At 44.9% G+C, this 16,196-nt stretch overlaps 1 protein-coding gene across 1 annotated transcript; it reads left to right on the forward strand.

The window, feature by feature from the left end:
* The first annotated feature begins 709 nt into the window (after window positions 1-709).
* Window positions 710-15,796, forward strand: frmpd3 (FERM and PDZ domain containing 3). The gene is made up of 15 exons (XM_071916975.2): window positions 710-816; window positions 951-1,105; window positions 1,261-1,363; window positions 1,713-1,758; window positions 2,601-2,705; window positions 5,360-5,467; window positions 6,879-7,010; window positions 7,419-7,538; window positions 7,972-8,108; window positions 8,671-8,797; window positions 9,238-9,327; window positions 9,598-9,777; window positions 10,083-10,218; window positions 10,977-11,864; window positions 12,996-15,796. The coding sequence occupies exons 1-15, from the start codon at window positions 776-778 to the stop codon at window positions 15,794-15,796; spliced, it is 5,169 nt and encodes a 1,722-aa protein (XP_071773076.1). The 5' UTR covers window positions 710-775.
* Window positions 15,797-16,196: the final 400 nt, after the last annotated feature.

Here is a 16,196-nt window from a genome sequence, read left to right on the forward strand (position 1 = left end):
TCTCTGTCACACACACACACACATACACTCCCTCCCTCCCTTTCACTTTGCCACACACACACAAACACATAAACCCATGTGCCACACACACATGCACACACACACACACACACACACACACACACACACAGTCTCTCAGTCATTTTGCTTTCACTACCTCCCACGCAGGCATCTGTAAAAAAGCATGTGTGGTTCTGCAGTAGCTTTGTCTATACTGGCAGGATTCAGACACTTGTGTGCATGTGTGCATTGTTTTATAGGCCCTTCATAATTAGGGTATTTGTAGAGGCTGGCTTTCAAATGTTAGATGCGTTCAACAAATATATTTCAATGAGCTCAGAATGCCTACATTTGCGAATCTCATCTACATTTTTCAATATAACGCTGAAGTTTATAAGGAAATGCACTGGAAGACGATGTCTGGGATTGCAATCCACAGTTACATTTTTCAACCTCACATTTATCATTTTATTTTTCTGTGTAGCAGCATTCCGAGATGTGCTTAGACAAGCTGTACTATCAAAAACAGAAAATGAATGGAACTCCAAAACCACTGCCTTGAGTATTTTCACTCAAGAAATACAGTGGGGTCTAATTTCTATGATCAATATTGCTTCAACTTATCTTCTAACTCGATCTTTTATGTCCTGACCTCCCTCTGTTGCCCCCCTCCCCCCTTCCTCTCCTCCCTTCCATCTTGCAGGTGAATGATTGCGAAACAGAGAGCAGCCTCTGCAGTGAGACCCTGCCCCATGCTCCTCCCTCCTCTCAGGGGATGGCCAAGGTCCAGGATGGACACACAAACGCATGTGACAGGTACACAGCTCCAGACACAAATGTAATTAACACATTCCCTTTTCTGCACATGCAAACAGTATACGTTCCTCACTCTCCGGTTAAAAAATTCCACATTGTGTCTGCTTGTGTGTGCGTGTGTGTGTGTCCTGCAGCTCTGCGATGTTAGAGGAGAGCCAGGATGGTATGGACAGTGGTACCCTAACTCCTGGCTCAGCTCGACAGGTCACCATCCAGCGCCACCCGAGTCAAGGCTTCGGCTTCATCGCAGGCAGCCAGAGGCCTGTCATTGTACGCTCCGTCTCCGCTGGTTAGTGTGTGCATGTGTGTATGAGAGAGAGAGAGACAGACAGACAGAGAGAGAGAGAATTCAGGGAGATGTGATTGCTCTATACACAAGTAATTGCTTTCCTGTGATGGCTCAAACTAAACTTTCGTCTACATGTTTGATTTCCCGCGCCGCAGACGGCCCCTCCTTTGGCAAGCTTCTCCCTGGAGACCAGATCTTGGCCATTAACGAGGAGCCGGTGAGCGACGCACCCCGGGAGAGAGTCATAGACCTTGTAAGGTAACATCCTTTACTGTCCCAGGAGGGAGGGTAGGGGGGAGGCGGGGTGGGGCAGGCTGGGGAGGCAGGGGATTGGGGTATGGGGACCAGGGGACCAGGGGAGGGAAAGCAGCACAGGCAATGTGGATGTAAAGAGGACAGAGGTAACGAGGGTGGTTCAAAATGGAACAAACTGTTTCTTATTGCCAGTGATTTGTTACATCAACACACAACTGTGGATGAGTCAGTCCTGTAGCAGCTGAAGGACGGTGAGGAAATGGCAAAGATATAAACTGGAAAACCTCTCCAAATACCATGACTGTCCATGGTGTTATCTAACAGCACTCCACTCTCTGCTGTCTCTCCATAGACGCTGCAAAGACTCTATAGTTCTCACTGTGCTGCAGCCTCATCAGGTAGTACAATGGGTATCTCTCTCTCTCTCTCTCTCTCTCTCTCCCTCTCTCTTTCTCTCTCTCTCTCTCTCTCCATCAGTCTTAACGCTTCACCTTCCACTCTCTGTCTCATACAGAAATACTGCATATACAATATTCTGTTCTAACACTGTAAACACTCATGCAGTGTTCTAGTGCAGGTTTGCATTAGTATTCATGGACATGCATACATATTAGAGTAATTTCTCTTTCTGGTAAACCCTTTCTGAAAAGCTCCATGTCGGCACACAAACACCTATGAGATCTTGTTACCTCATTACAGATTGTTGTGCATCCATCCATAGAGTGAAATGTACCATTTATTTAACCGTCTAACCGAACTGGAAAAAATTATATGAAAGCATAAATGGAGTGAAAACTGTTTTTACTTGTTTAAGTTGATCATTTGGAGCCTGGAGCTTCCCAGCAATCAACTCTCATAAATATCACATTCTTATGAGCTATGCAGCAATGCAGCAGGAATTAGCCTATGTGTCCACTGGGAAGCTCTTTTTACAACATTGCCCTCCTTTTCTTATTATTTTCAATGGAAAGGTCTATTCTGTGTTTTTGACAGCTTTAAGTAGCTAGCATCCTTTTACTGCTCAGAGCACCGAGCAGTAACATTAAAAAATATTTAAACTTTTATCTGGTGAGTGCCATGCTTCAAACAGGTTTGCAATTGCTGCATTGCAGGAGCATTAGCCATAACCAGCCCTTCAACATGCATCTTTTTAGCACTGGTAGGCACAGAGGCTTTTCTCCCACTTTCTTCTCTTTTTTCAAGCTGATTCAACAGTTCCTCTCTCTCCTCTCATCCTCAGTCACCTAAGTCTGCCTTCATAAGTGCAGCCAAAAAGGCCCGCCTGCGAACTAACCCGCCTAAAGTGCGCTTTTCAGAGCAAGTGTCCATCAGCGACCCAGACTCAGTAAGTGCAGCATGTCACGTCTCTTTGTGACACATTTGCATGCAAACACATGCTCTCCTCTCATCCTCTTCCTTCTTCTCCCATTGCATATTTATTTTGTTTGATTAGCAATTGCAAACGCCTCAAGTATCCTCTCTCCAACACCTTATTTTATTCTGGATGCCTGTAGTGAGTGTACCAGCCTTTGGTCCAACAGTTTGGCTTCAACACAATAAATTGCTTTCTGGACTGATTTGAATTTTCACAGCAACCTGCACCTCTAAACCCATTCAAAGACATTCACACATTTTGAAAACAGCTACATTACCACTTAGGAACATTGAAATGTTTGTGTTTTTGGCTGCTAGGCTCCAATACTGCCTGGTTACACATGGCAGAGCTTGCACTTTCCCCAGGTGGTTGAGCTCATTGGCAAGCCACTGAGCCTACCATACTAACTGACATCTGTGCAATTTATGAATAACACATATGTGGCTTGAGCCACATTGTTTCACATTGTGCAATTAAGACCTGCTGTGTAGCAGACGTATGAGGTAGGATTGTCAGGAGTTGAATTTATAGCAGAAAAAGGACACTAAATATTAAATGGAATCCACGTATGTTGACATTTGAGTTTTTATGTTGAGTAAGGATCCATGAGTGAGGAGGTTATGCTGTAGATAAGGAGGGAATACAATGATGATGAACAAGGAACTACCAGTGAAACAGATCAAAGTTGGGAAGATTGGGTCTTTCATCATTCCATTTTCTATTTCCCATCACTTTCATACAGTGTAGCACTTTAATGGAATGAGGTAGAGAACAGAATTGCTCATCACATGGACCACCAAGTCTCCGATAACCCTTGGATTAAGCCAATGGGGAGCAGCAGGAAGGCAGGCAGCTGGCCTTCCATTACTGCTGATTTTACCATACACTCTGGTCTGGCAGTCAACACAGAACCAGTAATCAATATCAAACATGTTGATGCCACAGATTTCCCTTTGAAGCGGATCAGACCTAGAGTTAGGCCCTGGTTAAAAGGAGAGATGTTCCTGTAAACCAACATAGATCAGCAGCACAATTAATAGTAATCGGCCGGGTGGATCTCCTCTCTCACTCAACACCTCCTCCTGTCTGTTTCTGTCTTGTAATCATTGATCAGAGCTTGGGGTAAAAAACACATGGCATTGGAGGGGCGGAAATCGGATTGGGGTGGGTGGGGGTCGGGGGGGGTTGCTACAACTGGTATGGATCAGATACCCTAGCCACCAGACCCGAACTCATGGCAAGACGTTTAATCATGTCTATCTGTCTCCTGTGATCAGAAGCTGCAGGCTGGGATTGATTGGTTGAAGACCAATGCTTATCAGTGCAGACCACCTAGCCTGCACCCTGACGTTTATCGACATGGAGGGTGAAAGAGATGAGGCCATAAGGTTTAGCTGCTATTCGCCTCTCATAACACTCCATTTCTCTATATGTCACAAATCGGCTCCACCTCACCTTTCGGCTCACACGCTCACAAGGCCAAAGGCATTGGGTGGTAATGGGAAATAGATAGACCTGTTAGTGGTGTCTCTAAACTGGTGTGGCCTCCCTATAATGCTGCAGCATGGTGAAAGATCTGTTCGCTCATAACTCAGCCTTTACTCCCCTCCAATTTGCACAGAAGAGCAAAACAGCTCGTTGAGCCTGCCGAATGCTTAAGTCCCCCAAAAACAGACTGCCAGGCATCTGGTGTGGACACAACTCTCCATATCAACTGAATACATTTGCTGAGATATATTGTTGCAATAAATCCCCATCCCTTTACTGTCATGAGTGATGTCTGTTTCCTGTTTTTTTACAAATCCAATCAGATAAAAACCATTTGAAATACAAGGAAAAGATAAGGATTGATTCTGTTTTGGCACAGCATTATGAAGGATTTCAGTTGGGCTGCAGGGCTATTACTCCTACATCCACGCCGCATGTCACATCAAAACCCTCAGGTCTGCACACATTCATAAAGATACCCTCTTTTTCTCAGTTCACAACTGTTTTTCAGACATCAGTTCTTTGAAACTACATAATGAGTACTGAGTCATTTTCCCTCAGTTAGATGGGGAAAGGGAGAAAGAAAGAGAGAGACAGGGAGGGAGAGTGCCCGTCACATCACATCCCACAGAGAATGAACTGAACTGCATATCAAAAGTTTTCTTCTAACGAGTGCTTTGAGTAAAAGCAGTAACCTTGAGTCAGGCCTCTCCTCTTGTGCCTCCATTCACACAACTCTAATACTGTGAATGCATTCAATCCCACCATCCAATTTTCTTTGCATGGCATGCATATTGAATGGATGGACTGGAGAAATTGAATAAGCCCTTCTTTGATCCTGATACAATGCATGGGGAAGGCATCCTAAGGCAGAGTTTTGCTCCTTTTCGGACTGTCCCAAGTTCAATTAAAGTATTGCTCCATGGGTCATACAAGGCATCTTAGTTTCTTAACTGTCCTCCAAAAGGATTTTTCTTGCCCCTTCCATTGCTCCTCATTCAGTGACAAAGCACAAACCCGTCATTGCAACTGACTGCATTTACTGTATTGTACAAATAATTCCTGATGATTCCTTTACTAGACCTAAACTGTCTGAGTTGTTTTCTCACACTTTTCTCTTCCTCAATCTCTTTCAGACAATGCTCAAGGACGACTCCTTGCTACTCATACCAAATGTGTTGAAGGTGTTCTTGGAGAATGGACAGATTAAGTCATTTACGTTTGATAGCCGTACCACTGTTAGGGTATGTACTCACTACAATTGTGTATATGTGAAAGGCAATTGTAGTTAGAGCACCAGCTATGTATGTATGTGTCCACACCCACAAGTTTGTGAGTAGCCTATAGCTAATAATATCATCCAATAATTGTTTTGAGAGAATAGAAAAAACAGCCCTAATTTTGTTAAACTTCATGCCATCACTTTCTGGAATTTAAAATTGCAATAATATGATTAATGGCATAAAGCAACTAAGGAATGAAGCCAGAGAGAAGCCATTTCTGTGTCTATGTCAGCCTGTAGGACAAGCTCTGACATCTCCTAGCAGACTCTTTCAAAGCACTCTATTAGATTTCACAAATCTCTCCTCTGCTCATTGGGGGAGAGAGTTAGGGAGAAAAGGAGTAACAGAGCGGCACTTTAAAGGGGAGAGAGAGGAAGCTCTCCTCTGTCAGCCTAATTAAATGGAATTTCAGCATAATAACAAGCACAAATCAATAAAACAATGCCATAGATTAAATCAATGGTACAATAGCATGCCCATATGTGTGCCCATTAGACTGTCTGTCAACCGAAGAGGTTTTCCTGCAGTGTTTCAGGCCAAAATCTATAGCAGTCTGTGGCTCCTTCAATTGATTATTTGGTTTCCCCAGGCTTCATTTAATGTAAACCGTTTTGGTCAATACTGTTAAAACAGCGTATCCTTGTTTTTCACAGACAGCTGTTGCTAGGGTTTCATCAATCAGTATCTACTATTTGAGTGACAATATTGTTTATAGAGAGCAAAACATCAGGTTACTGTACATACTTGAAGATTATGCTCTTAATGAGCTGCCATACTGAGACATACACACAGTTAGGGTAACATATCACTACAATAGAATCCCTGCCTCTAATATATTTGGGGTTCAAAGAAATTATGAAACCTTATCCTCAGGCATAGCCTGAGGTAAGATATGGCAAACCAAGAATTTTCACACACACAGTGTTCTCTGTGCATTTAAAGAGGATATGAGAAAAGCGCTGCATCATTCAGAAATATTGATCTGCACAAGTGCAAATGTCAAAGTTCTCCATTGTCTTTACACTGTGTCTCCTGGACACACAGACTCATTTTATTTTCTTCCATAGAATGCATTCACTGTGCAAAATACAGAAGGCCTATGGGAGCCCTTCATGGCACAAAATGACAAACTCAGTGTTGTGGATAGTCACTCAAAGTGAAGTGCCTCAATAGAAAACCCATTAGTATACACAGGGAGGTCTTCCAATTTCCAAACCTCTCTATACAAACATAGGATGCATTCAGCATGGAGCTCCATACTTAAATCTCCATACATAAATCAAAACTAAATTTTTTGCTGCATTAAAGCTATTTCTTGCCACAGAAATATTATTCAATCTTTAATCCATATTTCCCTTCTCTCTCCTTCCAGGATGTGATCTCCTCCCTGCAGGACCGCCTCTCACTACGCTACATTGAGCACTTTGCCCTGGTGCTGGAGGCAGGTGGTCTGGACCAGAATCAGAGGTTGCATCTGCTGCAGGAGAACCAGCCTCTGGCACATGTAAGAAACCTGTGGTTAAAGCACACATCCTCCAACACTGTCTGTGAAAGGGGCATATAAAATGAGTAGAAAAACTGTCTAAACATTACTATTTTTACTGATGGATATGTTTAAGGGATTAGCAGTTGACACTGTCCTATTCTGCTCTGGTATTCCATCCTATTGCCAGCCACTGGAGTGCATTTTGAATACATGCAATGTAGTCATCATGCATTTATAAAGGCAGGCCTTGACAGTCTTCTGGGGCTCCACATAACTCACTGTGGCTTTGCAGAGTGACAGAGGGTGCTACAGATTCATCCAGAATACAGTCTACCCTGTTCATCTATGGAAAATGACACTGTGATATGTGTGACTAATGCCAAAGATGTAGTTAGTTATCTAGCTGATACTGTCATGTTCCCTCAGGTGGTGCACAGAACCTATTTCCAAGGGATGAAGTGTCTGTTCCGCATCTGCTTCTTCCCCAAGGACCCTGCGGACCTGCTGAGGAGGGACCCCGCTGCATTCGAGTACCTCTATATACAGGTAAAGCACTGGATTAAAGGGGGATTTGAAATGATGTCATTCAATCTCATGATACCGTTGGAGAGCTCTCTGTTCAGGGAGCAGAGGGTGCCAACTGGGAGCCAATCAGAGAGATTAGAAGCTGTCATGGGTAGCTAGTTTCAGTTTACTATTTCCATTACATCATGATTGCCGTCGCCTTCTTATCTGATTTTAGAGGTGAGTTAGGAAGATGCATACACCAGAGCCAAGTTTAGACTCAATGGCCCTAAGACTATTGTAGGCTCTCCAAATAGCGCCTCCACATTAAGCACAGCCATCCCACACTCAGATCAATTTGGAGGCAGTCCCTGGTAATTAGGCTAATGATTTGACTTTGCCTTGCAATCTTCATCAATGTTGTTTCCCATCAGCTGGGCACAGAATTAAATAACATCCCATCATGTCCCCACAGAGCCGCAATGACGTCATCAAGGAGCGCTTTGGCATGGACTGGAAATCTGACATCACATTACGATTGGCTGCACTCCACATCTATATCACTGTGTCCTCGGCCAGGCCCAATCAGAAGATCTCTCTCAAGCATGTGGAGTAAGTCCACAAACTAAATGGGCCTTCAAATGAACTTATGAGAAATTACAGACACAAAGTGATGTATTACATTTTTACTTCATTAGCAATTTCTCACCTCTCATATCAGTGAGTCCCATAACCAAGTTTGTTCATTAAATACTATCTAAATGATTAATAATTAATCCCAATAGTATTAAAAACTGAAATTACTCAAGGATCATTTTCCCTAGGTCATTACGAGACAAAGAAATCCATTGCTTTGTGAAATTACATCTCTCCCTCAATTTGCTCATTTAGTTCTTCAAAACCTCAACCTAGCAACTAATTAGCTCTTGCCGTCACATCCACAGAGGCAGAACAGATCCATTGTGGTTGTAATAGTCTTAGGGTGGCCTTGTCAAGCCAGTAGGGGAGAGGATGTAAGCGAGGCTTGCTGAGTCTTGCTGCAGGGACACTCCCGTGGGATGGGAAGACTCCCTTGTCCTGTCAGTTCTGACATCTTCCATGGACTTTGATTAAACCGTTCCAGTCTTTTTGTGACTTATTCTTCTGCCATCTTTCCTTTTGCTCTCCATCACAGAAAAGAGTGGGGCCTGGAGCCTTTCCTTCCCCTCACTCTGCTTCCAACAGTCAAGGAGAAGAATGTGTGTAAGACACTGTCTCAGTTGCTGAAGACTTATCAACATCCGCCACCATCAGGCAACAAGGTGCCAACTGTAACTACATCTTGACACTAATTGTTCATTGTAACCGTTTTCCAGTTTGATATATTTAGACAGTCCATTGTGGGTGGTTTTATTGCTCTCAGCTGTAAGCCTATATTGTAACATATTTATTAGCATTGTAGAACTGTACAAACCCTATGCTGAATTCCCATATACTTGAGTTAAATTAATATTTAAAACTCTAATACACTGCTGCTACTTTGGAGGAGATTTCAGTTCATTGTATTCTACAATTATGTGTGCATGATAACCAATCCTTTATCTTAGGGTGAGCCCTGAATCTCTATAGATGTGACTGTTGCGTAAGACTGTATTAGGGACATCAGTGGCTCAACAGTGCCCCCAGGAGGACATACAGAGTATTGAAGTAGAGGATCCCTTTTTCAAGGATGAGTGTTTCTCCTTTATCATTCTGTTGACAGGTCCCTCCTCTCCAAGGGAAGCTGCAGTACATGCGTGTACTCAATGACCTCCCACCTTTTGGTGGATTGCTGTTCCACACTGTTGGACTGGTAATTACTTTTTGCATCTAGAGTAACTCATACTTCCTTTCTTATCCCTATGCATTCTCCTTATACAATCTTGGAAAATGGATTAGTGTAGCCGTAGCAGGACAAAAAAGATGGCCTCTTTTTATATGTATTGATTTTGCATTTATAAATAATTAACTTTTTTAAACAGAGTGGATTTCTAAAACATAAACAAAGGCATTGATTATGGGCTCAATAAATGCATCCTGTTTGGTGTTGAATATCTAGTTGGAAACCTTGTGTTTTTCTCAGGATGAGAAACAATCAGCCACAACTCTGCTGGTGGGTCCGCGACACGGTATTAGTCATGTGATTGATCTGAAAAACAACCTCACCACAGTTCTGGCCGAGTTCAGCCGGGTCGCCAAGATCCAACTCTACCGGGAGAACCAGGGAGTGGCTCGGGTGGAGGTGAACATCCATGAGGCCAAGGTATGACAACAAAGTCTAGAAAAATACATAATACCATAACATTTAGTAACGACAAGACACATCGTCTTGCAGCAATTAAGTTTTATCAATGACAAACATGTATTTTGCATGCCCTTACAAACTCTAGTTCAGAGAGATGTGAGTTACATCACAAATATATGAATTCTTAAATGATTCTGTGCACCATCATCCAACAATATAACACATTTCATTTCAACAGGTATGTCATTACAATAAGAGCAGGCAATGCTTATTGCCTGTCCCCTAAATAGTCTCCTAATTCCCCTCCCTGCCACCCCCCGCAGCCCCTGGTCCTGCTGATGGAGTGGCCTGATGCCAGTAACTTTGCCTGCCTCATCTCTGGCTACTACAAACTGTTTGTGGATCCTAAACGGACCATCTACTTCCGGACACCTGGTCAGTCTCAACTGACCAAGGCGGGTATGTTAGAAGTCACCTTCTTGACTTCTACTGGTTAGTTTTGCACACGTGCTCTGATTACAAAATACACACCACATGATAAAAAAAAAATACAGAAAAACAAGTGATAGGCCCTTGTTTACTTTGAATTTCAAGATGAAACATTCTTAGCACATATTTAGTGGCATATAAGTCTAAGTATCTTTCTTCCAGTGTCTAATTAGTATTATGTTAGACACTGCATGTCAGACAGTATTTGGCAACCTTCATTATATGTTCAGTCTACGTGGACATTGACCTGCTTCTCCATCTGTGTCTGGACTGAAACCATTACCAGCAGTAACCAGATATCATGGAACTATCATCCCATAGCGCCCTCTGCTGTCTCTCCTCTCATCTCCATCCTGACTCATGGGAATGGGACTATCCACTTCCTTTTCCCAAGACAGGGTAACATTATGGAATTCTACAATGCATTTGTCTTTTTGGCTGTAATCACAAACATGTAGTGTTCAAGCATGCACAGATCTTCTTACATCTTCTGTCTCCACCTATAGTCCACCTAAAAGAAGGACTATCATACTATTCCATCACATTCCACTAGAATCTAACCCTTCAACCTCAAACAAACTTCAACCTTCAACATCCATCTCTGAAATAACAAACAATCCCCCATGTGACCACCAGCCGTCGCCTCTGCTTTCCCATCTGGATCTACTCTATCCCCAGTAGTTCTTAACTCCTCAAACTCTCCACTGCTCTGACAATTCTATCCTCAGATTACAGAGGCTCCCACCATGCCCATCCACGTTCCGGGGCTGCAGGCTCGTCAAGTGGAGGGCGGCGAGGAGACGAGAGGGAAGGCTCACACAGGGAGCCAGGGTCCTCGAGGGCCCTTGTTCCCGCAGAGCCTCAGCACCTAGGCCTGTGTCATGTCCACCTTCGAGAACAGCAGCAACTTCAAGAGCTCCAAACACAGGCCGAAACTGAGCTTGACATCAATGAGAACTTCATTTCCCAGGAGCCCCCTGGGCGGCCCCGCACCAAGTCTGACCCCACTCTGCAGAGTACAGAGGAAATAGCTGGGGTTTCAGAGACCCCAACAGTGGAGAATGCAAGTTTTCGGAGTCGCGCCCAAACACTGGGTCAGTCCCAGAAAACCTCACGATACTTCTGTGACTCGTGCAAAGCCAGGCTTAGGGCGGAGGGTCTATCAGCGGCAATTAACAGTACTGGCAGTTCGGGGAAACACTGCTCCAGTGCTTGCGCCTCCCGCGATGTAGGGGCCGTCGACCTCATGGCTCTACCTCCCCCAGGGAATGAAGAGGAGGATGAGGAGGCAGATAATGGAGGAGGGAAGCTGCAACCACCACCACCTGCTATTGCTGCCCCACCACCTGGGTTCAGGGACAACAGCTCAGATGAGGATGACTCTAAGAGAGGGAGGAAAGCTCGAATCAGTGCCAGTCCAGGGGCCGTCTCTGGAAAGGTGGCCCAGGCCAAGGAAGATGTGCCTGTGACACTGATTGATAGCGTGGCCACAAGAACAGTGCGGGATCATGCCCAGGAGCTTGATGATGCTCTGGTGTCCACCTTGCAGGCGCTAGAGGCTTTGGCAGCTTCTGAAGACTACCCCCATCACCCTCAACAGCCAGCACAGACTGCAGGTCAACAGTCTGAGTCACGCCAAGGCCCTCATCTTACTCACAGACTTAACAGTAGTACTAATCCAATAAAATGTTATTTAAATTTTCTATCACTGAGCATTATACATGACTGTTTTTACTATAATAATACAGTACAACAGCTTTTTATTATTACTCAGTTGAAACTGTCTACTTGTATAATAGCAAGTAAATCCTCAGTAATTAATATTGTAACTGTATGGCAACAACACCTGCATAGTGATTGCAAAAAACATTGCACTAGATCTGAGTTGGGCTTCTGTATGAATGCTCACCCTGCACAAGGGATTGGTACATCACATCCTGTGTATTGGTAAATGAAAAAAACTCACTAAGTCCCCTCTTGAGACATTAAAAAACTTCAGTGTTTTTGTTTTCAGGAAATTAGCCAGCCAAATTTTTAGGACTTTAGGGCAATTCAATCGCCATATTACATAGGGAGAGTAAGGAATTTGTTAGTCTTTGCATATCCCTCAAGCACACACATACATGTAACTCTCACATGCATGTGTGTCATCAGAGGGTTCATTCAGAGCGCAGGATCAGGCAGGAACGGTGCCCTTGTAGCAAGTAGTGGTTCAGTGTTTTGTTCAAGGTCCCATCAACAAAGGTTGACACACTTGAGAGCACTGGGGGCACAACCCTGTTGCCTCCAGAAGGCAACTGGCAATTGTAGGTCAATGACATATTTTCAACAGGGCATACAACCATTCAATTTAGTTCCACAGTTGTTGTAATAGTAAGAATAAATGATAGAATTTTGAGAGAAATTAATTCCCCATTGATGTACACTAGCATTGTAAGCGAAGGCTGAGCAGAAGCCGGTGGCAATTTGTAAGAAACAAAATCTCTGGTTTGAAAGTGTTTTTACTTTTTTTATAGGCTGTGAAAAATCCTGAACTTTCCCTTTACTGGGTTATCATTACAGCAATGTAGCCTATTAGAGTTACAACTGCAATTGTTTTGTGCTGAAGGAGGAGATGGTACATTTATTCAAACTAACTGCAAATGTTAGACTAACAGAACACAAGTATAACTTAATTATTTCTTTATTATTAATATTTATTGATTCTTGATAACCCTGACAATGTGCTGTGCTCCCTTCCTCCTCAGGGCTGATTGTGTTAGCTGCCATTACACCTGAGTCATCATTGGACTCGGGCCATGAGACCAACTCCTCTGAGTTGACAGACGTCTCTGAGATGGTGACAGCCATGAAGCAGCACCAGAACCAGGCCTACCTGCTGGCTCACCACATCAACAAGGAGCGTATCCTCTGTCGTCGTGACTTCCCCCTGGCTATCCCTGGCTGCACTGCACAGACCATAGGTACCGGGGCCTTCTCTGTGGGTCAGATTCGCGCTGGCTGTCCACCCAAGCAAGTAATCCTCAGCAAGACTGTTCCCTTTAAAGTTAGCCCCAGTCAAGAGACTGCAACACTCAGTGTTGTGGGGGAGCAGGGGGGCAATCAAGACACTACTCAGACTGAACAGAAGACAGATCTAAAAGGAAAACCAGAGCCCACCAAAGCAAACACCCCTGACCCCCCCTCTAAGTCACCAGAAGAACTTAAAGTGTCACAGACAGCCCAAGGCAGCAAAGATCAGAAGTCAAATTCCTCTGGAGATAAACTGAGCCAAAATCTTTCTGAGGGTGTAAAGGGGAAAACAACTGCACCTCCTAATACAGACCCTACCAACAAAGCCTTACCTATCCTCTTGCCTGTGGACAGAACTGCCTCTGCCAAGATTTCCCCCACTAACATGTGCCAAGATGCCGAGACTGCCTCTAGCGAGACCATGAAGCCTTCAAGCTCTAAAGAACTTCTGCCAATCGATGACCTTTTCTGTACATGCCCAGTGCGGGAGCCTGGGCCTCAGTTAAGACTAAAAGATCCACAGGTTCAGAAGGTAGTGGTGTTTCAATCCTCCTCCCCCACAGACGACGAGCGTCTTCGGGCCAAAGGCCTCCAGTTGGCTAACAGCAAAGATAATGCAGTGAGAGGGGGAGGAGCAGAACCCACTTTGGCTAAACCCAGCCATCAAATCCAAACCAAGTACTCCCCTCGCATGCCTGTGAAAATAGAGAGAAAAGAAGCAGCTGAGGGTAAGACTGAGGGTTCCCAGGGCAAAGCACACCCTGAGCCACAGAAATGCCCCTCGAAATCATTACCTATTTTGGAAGATCCCACACACCCCAGCACCTCTGTAGATAAGGTCTCCACTCTCCCAACCAGCGAATCAAAGAAGCAGGGCAGTGGTAAGGGGAAGTCTCAGCGTGCTCCATTTCTGAGTTTTAGAAACCTCCTTTCAGCTACGTTCCCAGCCAGAATGCGAAGAGAGACAGATGAGCGACGGGCTCAGTTGCAGAAGGTCCGCCAGTATGAGCTGGAGTTCTTGGAGGAGCTGCTGAAGCCCAAGTCATCCCAGGGAGAGTATCTGCCCCAGGGATCCTCACCAGTGCCCTCAGGCACTCCTTGTGCCTGCCAGCTCCGCACTAGCCCTGTCCTGAAGGCCCCAGGTATCTCCAGGGAGCAGCGACGTAGCTGTGACTGTAAGAGAATGTGCAGAGGTATGCGTCTACCTGACACACCAGTTGGCTCAACTACAGAAACACAGCATAGAGGCAGAGAGAGGAATATTTCAAAGACCCCCCCAGCAATTTCCAAAGCCCCTCATACCCAAGGTGGTACAAGAAGACCTCAGACACTAGAGATCAAGACTACACGAATACGCTCTACAAGCCTTGAGTCCAGAGAGCCAAGAGGAGAGCATGGCTCCTGCTTGCCCACCTGCACTTCCCAAACAGACTGCATGGGAGCTCCACAGTATAAGAAGCTCCAGAGGCGATACAGCATTGGAGAGGTGGATAACAGCACTAGCACACCTGTATATGCTGAGGTGAAGCCCAAAGCCAAGAGTCTAGAGAAGGAGATGGAGAGAGTGAGAGCCACAGGACTGAGGCTCCCTACCCCTGTGGAGCCAGTCCACACTCAGTCTCACCAGGCAGAGGGGAAGGGGAAAAAGGGAGTGTTCTTCATTCAGGGAGAGGAGCTACTACGTGAAAGTAGAGAGGGGACTGGGGAGGTGCTGCTGACCCTGCCTAGCGAAGACAGTGATGACAGGGAGAAATGCTGTTCATTCTGTTTCTGCTACAGGAAGTGTGAGGCAGCGGATGAAAGCAGTGAGAAGGATGAGCTCTCATACTCCATACCCCTTCAGGTCCTTCCAGGCATGCAGTTGGACTCACGTACCCTGCCTGTAGTAAGCAAAACTCTCCAGGTTCTCAATGCAGAGGACTGCAGTGGGGAGGAAGAGGAGGAGGAGGAGGAGGAGGAGCCACAGACACAGGAGATTGACCTAAGAGCCTGTGGTACACTGGAGGGGAGCCTGGCACGAGTACAGGCTCTACAGGGGAAGACTTTCAGCCTGCCTGATGGCTTCCTAAATGCCCAGCTGGATGCTAATGAGTTGCTAGCTATCCTGCGTCAGTGTGCTAACAGCCCACAAGCTGAGGGTGAGGCTCGTCTTCAGCCCTCACGGATTGCAGAGTATAAACAGGAGCTGGCAGTGCGCTTCAAAGAATTCCGGGCGTCATGTCGGCGAGTGGCAAGCGTTGAAAAGAGCCCAACTCGTATGCTTGCCGTTGTCACAGCCAGTTTTCAAGTATTGTGTGATCTAACTCAGACCTTCATTAAACTGGTCAGAGGTGTGCGTTCAGAAACCCAAAGGCTGCAGCTGCTGAGAAAAGTTGAGGAAGTAGCTATCAACTACACTTTGCTTCTGCGTGCAGCTGAGGAGTCAATGGGACACTCAAGCAGCCTGCCGACGAAGACAGTGAGCCCTCAAGTTCCCACCAACACCAATAACATGAGCTCCCTCACCCGACCCATCAAAACTCTGCCTGCCCAGTAAAGATAAACCTACCAGGGATGTAATCAAAACAGTCGAGAATGTGGGTGGCTGCTCTCTCCAAAATTCATTATTTATTTATTGTTTACATTTTTTACAAGACGTGCAATGATTCATCCTCAGTAAAAATTGCAATGCAGCTGTTCCATCCCATGTTTACAGGCCCTGTTGTAGCCTAGTGGATCTACAAACTAATGCACAAAGGATTAAGAACCCCTACAACAGACTGGGTGATACAGGGCTAACCACCTCGCATCAATATTCACACTTCAAAAGTCATTATGATATAATATTTTCTATGTAATGTATATTTGAGTTGTGTCTTCTTAGCAAATAATATACAATTTTGTGGAGAAAACAGATGAGAATAATATTTCAAATATATTGATTTAAGAGAAATATA

The sequence above is a fragment of the Centroberyx gerrardi genome, chromosome 16 (genome assembly GCF_048128805.1).
Source record: "Centroberyx gerrardi isolate f3 chromosome 16, fCenGer3.hap1.cur.20231027, whole genome shotgun sequence".
Taxonomy (NCBI): domain Eukaryota; kingdom Metazoa; phylum Chordata; class Actinopteri; order Beryciformes; family Berycidae; genus Centroberyx; species Centroberyx gerrardi.

What these genes read in the sequence shown, in the direction of transcription:
- frmpd3 (XM_071916975.2), top strand. Translation starts at nt 776, where the DNA reads ATGGCCAAGGTCCAGGATGGACACACAAACGCATGTGACAG. An exon ending in CACACAAACGCATGTGACAG is followed by an intron (nt 817 to 950) that starts GTACACAGCTCC and finishes TGTGTCCTGCAG; the next exon opens with CTCTGCGATGTTAGAGGAGA. An exon ending in AGAACCAGCCTCTGGCACAT is followed by an intron (nt 7,011 to 7,418) that starts GTAAGAAACCTG and finishes ATGTTCCCTCAG; the next exon opens with GTGGTGCACAGAACCTATTT.